Source organism: Sus scrofa, chromosome 1 (genome assembly GCF_000003025.6).
Source record: "Sus scrofa isolate TJ Tabasco breed Duroc chromosome 1, Sscrofa11.1, whole genome shotgun sequence".
Classification (NCBI taxonomy): domain Eukaryota; kingdom Metazoa; phylum Chordata; class Mammalia; order Artiodactyla; family Suidae; genus Sus; species Sus scrofa.
Genome location: NC_010443.5, coordinates 82,426,249 through 82,434,354, shown reverse-complemented (window position 1 = coordinate 82,434,354; position 8,106 = coordinate 82,426,249). Strand labels below are relative to the sequence as shown.

The 8,106-nt window shown below is 41.5% G+C and overlaps 1 protein-coding gene across 1 annotated transcript; it reads left to right on the top strand.

The window, feature by feature from the left end:
* RIPPLY2 (ripply transcriptional repressor 2) lies at nucleotides 1,511-6,399 on the top strand. Its single transcript, XM_005659403.3, has 3 exons — nucleotides 1,511-2,088; nucleotides 2,423-2,487; nucleotides 6,127-6,399. The coding sequence occupies exons 1-3, from the start codon at nucleotides 1,648-1,650 to the stop codon at nucleotides 6,272-6,274; spliced, it is 654 nt and encodes a 217-aa protein (XP_005659460.1). The 5' UTR covers nucleotides 1,511-1,647; the 3' UTR covers nucleotides 6,275-6,399.

The window sequence follows — 8,106 nt, the reverse complement described above, 5'->3', positions numbered from 1 at the left end:
TACTCACTAAAGCAGGCTAGACACACCTAGAAGCATATCTAGACATCACTTTCATGTCTACCCACAGTTTCCGATTCAGGTAGTTCTGTAGATTCTAAGTATTCCTCAAATATATTCTTCCATATTCATCCTTAATATACATCTTCTTGTTATCTCTTGCCTGAACTATTGCAGTGAGTTTGTAAATTTCCTTGTCTTCAGTATCAGACTTCCCTAAAACCACCTGCCATATGGCTGCCAGAGATTTTTATTTTTATTTTATTTATTATTTTCTTTTTGGCTACCCCCCTGGCATGTGGAAGTCCAGGATCAGGAATCAAACCCACCAGGGCCACAGCTGTAACCAGAGCCAAAATGGTGACAATGCTGGATCCTTAACATACTGCACCATTAGAGAATCCTCAGAATGATTTTTATAAAACAAAAAGTTGGATTATTCCACTCTCGGGCTTAAAATCTCTCACCAGTGCTTACAAAATAAAGCTGAAATGCTTTATCATGGTATGTTAGATGCTTAAAGCCTTTTCTCTCTCCTCAGCCACATCTCTGCTCCAGCAAAACCTAACCTCTAGAAGCATTGTTCTGTTTCCCACTCCTGTACCACGCACACACAGACTACACTGTCTCTCGACTGATCCTTCTATTTAGGTTTCCTCCAATTTAGGTTTCTTTTACTTTAAGAAGGCTTTCCTGGTTGCGACAAACAGACTTATCGATTCTCTCTCACATCACCTCTTTGCTTAAAATGGGCTTTTTTTTTTTTTTTTTGAACATGGCAATTTTTAAAAACCTTTGCTTATATGGCCACTATGATGGCCAACCATGGCAATGACTGTAAGCCTCTTGAGAAGTTTAATGGATCTCTGGGTAAGTAAGGGGTAAATTAAATAAGAGAAACCAAGAAAGGCTGACAACTTGTCTCACACTATAACTTTAAAAGATTTCGTTATTATTCTACATACATCCAACAACCACAAAAGAACTTTCTAATGATCAGTGAGTGTCAAAATGCCAAGAGTGACAGTATTGTGTAGATGAAATTCAAGACATCTTCGGAGAGCACGGATAAAATATTAGGGGACATCTCATAGACATGAGAAGACAAGGTAGAGCTCTATGACAAATCTTAGGACTCCAGTCTCTGGCCCTTGAGGCTGGAATATTCAGTCTTTCACAATTTAACTCCTGTAAATCTTTTATCTTCGAATAATAACAGGCAGATGAAGGAACCTAGACTATCAATACATTAAGAAACAAACAACCAAAACCCCGATATTCCTTTCTTAAGGAGTCCAGGACCAGTTGCATTTGCCCACTGGCCTTTAATAGGGCCAGTCAAGTAATGACCTGCCACTTGGCCCTTTTTGCAGGAATACACAAAACGTGTAGAATCGCTTAAGTTTAAGCCCTCCTAGCCTCCTCACTTCAAAATTGGCTGCTCAGCGCGAAAGTTGCCCCCACCCCCGACCCCTGCAGCCTTGTGTCGAAGAGTGTTTAACACTAGCTTGACAAAACCTCTCCCCCGGCCATTTGGGCGTTGCACGCGTTTCGCCCCCAGGGTTTGGGCCGCTGCGCCTTCACGCGCAGCCGTTTTGTTTATGCGGCCGGCAGGGGAGAGAAGGGCGGAGAGGGATTGAGTGTGTAAAGATGTGGCGGGCCGCTGGGGTATATAAGGCTCGGGCTCCGGTTTGCTGGGTCCCCGGGCCCAGCCTGCGGATGGAGACCGCCGAGCGCACAGAGAGCCCCGCAGTCCAGTGCGTTCGCGGCCGTAGCCGCCTGCTGCCCGCCTCTCCCGAAGGCCGGATGCTGAGCAGGAGAGCGGACTCCGGGTACCGCACCTCGGCCCCGCCCTGCGCCTCCCCCGCTCCGTCCCTACCGCCCGCGCCTCCCCAGCTCCTCCTCCCGGCACTCCGCTCCCGACATCCTCCTAGCCCCAGCTCAGCTGCTGTCTGTTCTAAGGGTTCTGCTTTCACGTCTCCTCTGCGCACCTTGTGCTCCCCACCTCGCAGATCCGCAGGCTTCTGGAGGCCATGGGTTGAAGACCAAGGCGAAAAGGAGGAGGAGGCGCCGCACCACACCTCGGAGGCGGTGAGTGAACAGCGCGTGTCGGGCCGCGCCTCCCAAGGCGTGGTTGATCGACCAGGACGGGGTACGCCGGCCCCTGGGAGACAGTGCCCGGCCTGCCCCTCGCTTAAGATCGCGTCTGCCGGTGGCCATACCGCGGGCCCTGTCGGTGCTCATGCGGCGGGGGCGTCCTCCAGAACTAGTGGGACGCAGGGAGAGGGCCCGGAGCAAAGCTACTCTTACTGAGAGCTCCCGGGTCACATTTACTGCAGATGCGAGGAACGCTTGGTCGCCCGGGGTTGGCAGTTTTTTCGAAGAAGCTGAGTGATAACTGAGATTCGTTTTCTTACACCCCCAGATGCCCGATGGCCCCGGAATAAGGGACGCCTCAGGAAAGCTTTCCCGGTACAGACACCCAGTCAGGTGAGTGACTGGCCTCACGGAAAGTCTCTGCTCCCACAGCCCCAGGGAAGAATGGGGGCCTCCTACAGCCCTCCCCAGCAGCTGGTCCTAAAGTTTTTCTCTCTTGGGAAATCTGTCTTAAGGTTTCTTTATCTTCCTAGTCCCAGAGGTCCTTTATTCATAGAACTGAAAAATGTAGGCGCTCATGCTCCCACCTAAGAGAACTGTTTAATCAGTGAACACTCAGCAAACGCTTATAGAATATATTATGAAGAGGGAAAGTGGATGGTGTTAATAAAAGTAGAACGGTGACACCTGCTGCCTGCAAAACAATTTCTTTTTAAGCCAAAGGGTTCGAGTGAAATCGACGTCACGCCAGGTTGAATGCGAATATTCTTATTCTCTTGCAAACCAGAAGGAAGAATGATGTTCACAGTCGCAGTTTACAGGAAATCAAACAAATCGAGCTTGACCTGTAAAAGAACATGGAAATATGATGAAAATCCTAAAGACACTAATGGTCATACAGGGGATCAAAAGTTATTTGACTTAACAGTGAGGAGTAGTTTACTGTTCCTAGCCACAGGAAAGTCAGCCTTTCTGCAAGATTCTTTGTAGCTTTTCACCAAGTAAAAGTTAATTCTGCTGTTTCCCTGCTTCAGGGAGCTGTTAGGTGAAGAACTATATAATGTTTGTAGAATGTGTGTGTGTTTATAATAGCACATACTAATCAATACATCTTGATTACTTTCCTCCCCTTTGCTAGCACAAGCAAAGGACATAGAAAAAAATAATTACAGCCTCTAGGAAGTGTTGTAATAGTTTAGCTTGGTCAGTTTTACAAGTATGCACAGGGCATGAAGTGCTTAATTCTGCGGGAGGGAGTGGGGAAGGGTCGGGGAAGGGTCAGGGAATTGTGTAGCATAGGTGGGATCACCTGGCTGTCTTGAAGTTGGCCAGATGGGTGGTAGGTAGGGGAAACTGAGGCAGAAGATATAGCATAGATATAGCATAGAAACAGAAAACAGCACAGTGCCTTCTGGGAACATCAAGGAAGTGGAATTTGGATGTATGAACCCGTGGTCATTCTAGCATGGAAGGCAGAGGCCAGGTAATATACAAAGTTTTGTCCTGATCCTGTATGTGGCATTGGGAACTCGCGGACTTTATTCTGTAGGTGGTGGTGGGGTTTGCTCAAAGCATTTTAATCAGAAGAGTAGTGTGATCAGATTTATGTTTCAGAAGAATCACTAAGGAAATGGCATATAGGCTTGGTTGGAACACCAAAAGTGAGATTGAAAGTTATTGCAATTCAGGCAAGAAATGATAAAGAACATTCTAAAGCATTGGAAGTGGGGATGGGACTGGGTGAATTTTTGGGGATATTAGGTGACACAGTAGATTCTGCTTCTAATGTATTGGATACGATATCTAAAGAAGAGGTAAAAAGGCAGAATGACGCCCAAGTTCCTGGCTGCATGCTATAGTAACAGAATGGAAATTAGGGCTTAAAACGATCTCAGGAATGTGATAATGAGTCAAATTTTCCACTTGTCATATTTTGATGTGCCTATAGAGCCTCCAAATAGATATGTTCAGTAGAAAGCTACATCAACAGGTCAGAGGTCCAGAATGAAGTTCTTAAGTGGAAATACAAGCAGACTTGGAGACTTTGAACAGTTGGGGAAATCATGGCAGTGGGTCAGGTCACCTGGGGGAGTGAGAGAGGAAAGATGATCACTCTTGATAAAACACAACCGGCGAAGGTCAACATCCAATCTATATACAGAGGAAAAGAGGTCCACAAAGGTTACTGGGAAAAATCTCTCAGAACAGGCAAGAATTGAAGAAAGTATGAAATCCATGGAAGAAAAATAGCCAGTGAGAGATTCTGGGGAGAGAGAGTGTGAGAACAATTAAACAACATTCTCTGGGTTTGGCAGTTTTAATTACACATTAGGAAATTAGTTCTTTCTTATATAAGCAATTTATTTCTTTTCTCTGAACTACTGTAGCAATATCTTTGTATTTCTCTTAAGTTTATTAAGTCCTACCTTGAGTAGCATTTTGTGTTGTTGATCTTTTTTTTTTTTTTTAATCTTTTGTCCTTTTTTTTAGGGCCACACCCGGAGCATATGGAGGTTCCCAGGCTAGGGGTCCAGTCGCCAGAGCAATGCCAGATCCGAGCTGTGTCTGCGAACTACACCACAGCTCACAGCAACCCTTGCCGGATCCCCAACTCACTGAGCGAGGCTAGGGATTGACTCCACAATCTCAGGGTTTCTAGTCGAATTTCTTTCCCTTGAGCTCCTTGACAGATCTCCTTGACAGGAATTCCTTGTGTTGTTGATTTTTCAATTGAGTAAAATTGTCTTCTTGAGGATAGGGTCCATGATCTATGCATCTTTGACTTATGAATTATGTTTGGCTTGAGAGATCACTAAAATATTATTGAATGACTGGATTTATTTAGGCACCAAATTTATAAACTTAAAAAAAAACTGGCTAAAAACATTTATAAGCTACATTGCCTACTTTTTGCCTTTTTAAATGGAGTATACTGATCATAATGTAACCTTCTCTGCATTAGAATTAATCTATTATATGAGAACATGGGGCTACTTACTGTACACTAAAATGTCTGTAGTATGGTTGGTGATTCAGCCTTATCCTTTTTTATTTTCCTTGGATGAAAAATAATAGAACACCAGGTGGCAAGATTAATATTTGTCGAGAATTTGAAAATTTGAAGGAATCACGTTTACATGCAAATTATTTGTATACGCTCATTCTCAGAATCTCAATATGGTGTTCCAAAATTTAGTTGGGCAGGGAAAGGGGTGAGAGATGGAATCAAGGTTGGGGTCAGAGATAACATTTTCAAAATGTTGCTTTTTGTACTTTTCTAAACTTGCATTGGCTATATCTAACTAAGAGCTAAGTCTGATTTTCAAGCAAGATACTAAGTAATTTCTGCCTTTGTGTAAGGTGCATAATATTTTATCTTTATAAATTTGGTTCACGTCACAATTGTTTTTATTTTATTATTAATTTTTTTTTTAAGGGCTGCAGGTGTGGCATATGGAAGTTCCCAGTCTAGGGGTCGAATGGGAGCTGCAGCTGCCAACCTACGCCACAGCCGAAGCCACACCAGATTGAAGCTGCATCTATGACCTATGCCACAGCTTGCAGTGCCAGATCCTTAACCCACTGAGCCAGGCCATGGATCAAATCTGCATCCTCATGGATACTAGTTGGGTTTGTTTCTGCTGTGCCACAGTGGGAACTCCTCATCACAATTTTTAAGGTTGGCAGTAGGATTCATTTTTTTTCCCCAAGGAATTTGGAAACTGGAAGACAAACCTTCTTCTGTATCTTGTAAGAATAAATATATCTATGATCCTGGAGTAAGCTAAATATTGATCTTATGCTCATGAAGGATTTAGTGTGAATTTGTCTGATCCAATTTACAGCTTGGATAAAGATTTAAAATAATTAACCAGTTACTGATACTTTGCCAAGTAGACTCCAAAAAGCTGTGAGAGTAGCATTTTAAGTTCTCTATCTAGATGCATAACTCCATTGTTAATTATGTGGAGTTTTTGAAATTTGAACATTTCATGAGTATATAAAGCATATTATGTCATTTGCTTCTTTCAGACTATTTTGGCCAAAATCAAAGTGTTATGATTACTTGTATCAAGAAGCAGAAGCTCTTCTGAAAAATTTTCCAATTCAAGCCACAATTTCATTTTATGAAGATTCTGATAGTGAAGAAGAAATTGAGGAGCTGATCTGTGAAAATTAATCTGATTACTTTTGATGACATTCAGAGCTTAGAGGTACAAATTGGATTAGTGTACAAATGTATCATAATCCTTTTAAACTAATTTATTTGTATATAAATTATTAATAAACTGAAGTATGTAGTAATTACTGTGGTAGTTTGCCTTTTTTTATCCCTTCAGTATAATTCATTGTTGGAATTTAAAAGTAAGTTCTATTTACAAATGCCTTGATTGTATTATAAATACTCATGGCTTACAAAGACAATTTAGATCTCTTCATCAAATTACAAATTTACCTTTAGTTTTTTTTCTTTTTTTTTTTAGGGCTACACCTGCAGCATATGGAAGTTCCCAGGCTAGGGGTCGAATCTGAGCTGCAGCTGCTGGTCTAAACCACAGCAACTCCGGAGTGGGATCTGAGTTGCCTCTGTGACCTACACCACAGCTCACAGCAATACCTGGATCCTTAACCCACTGAGCAATGCAAGGGACTGAACCCATATCTTCATGGATACTAGTCAGCTTCATAACCTTTTTAGCCAAAATAGGAACTCCTAGTTATAATTTTGAAAGTATTTATGTATAACTTTTCAAAAAGTGACAGTAGTTGGTTTTTAAGACTGAATCTTCTAACATCTAATATTTCCTACTGATCTCCATTGGATGTTGCAGTTACAGATGAAAATTATCTTATTACATAATAAGGAAAACCTAATGTTACCAATCACACATTATTATGTACTAGAAGATGGTGAAAGGTGTTGTAAATCACTGTCTGTAATTGATTGGGAATAAATATTGGGGCTATTAAGTTTTAGGGATTTTAATGAGCAATGAATCAATTCTCAGTTTAATACACTTTTGCTGTCATTAAATCCAGTAGTAGAATAGCATGTGTGTGCAGTACTTATAGGTTTACCTTGATGGATCCCCAGAATTAAAACAAAGTATTTAAGTAGGTGTAACTTACATGGGGTCTAAAAAAAGGGAGCCAAAAGGCCAGAATTGGATAGTATATTTCCATTACTGTCCATGAAAAGCTAAGAAATTTGACAGATAGGAAACATTCTCCATAGCATCACCTTCCATTTCTTGGGCCCCCTGCTCCTGATAGTCTCATGTAAAACTTTTCTCATAGGAAGTTAAATAAATTCTTGGTGATTAGCTTTTTTAAAAACCTAGACTTATAGAAGAATACATCATCTTTTAATGAAAGAAAACAGAAGCACTTTGCATGGTAGATGTAACTTAGTAAATGTAGTCATGAAGTTGTTTTAGCTTAAACACAATCATTTCAGTTGTAAGCAATTGAAACACAAGCATTTCCATTGCAAATATATGGGCAGAGGTAAAGGTCAGTGATGGTTATTTATCTAAGGAATGCCCTTTACTTGAAGGGCAACATATATTTCACACTCTTCTAACTGGAAAGATACTACAAGCATTGATTCATAGGCACTTTAGGGACAAGGAAATTGAAATAGAACAAGTTCAAGCTATGTTTCAGAATCAGGAAGTTAGTAACTCAGGAGGATGGAAAGAGTTACTTAGAAGTATATTTCTTCTGAAAACTTTCTCTTTCTACTGATTCTACACTCAGGATGTGTGTGTTCTCCCCAAAATGGGTAAAACCCCCGCCAGATCACCAATCTGGACCCTGAGCATTAGGGACTGGAGTTTACCGGCACAGTATTTTGTGCTGCTGTCATTAATGTGTCGGGATAGTACGAACTGCTCTATAGTACAGGGAAACCTACCCAATATTTGATAACCCATATGGGAAAAGAATCTGAAAAAGAATAGATATGTGTATGTGTATAATTGAATCACTTTATTATACAACAGAAATTAT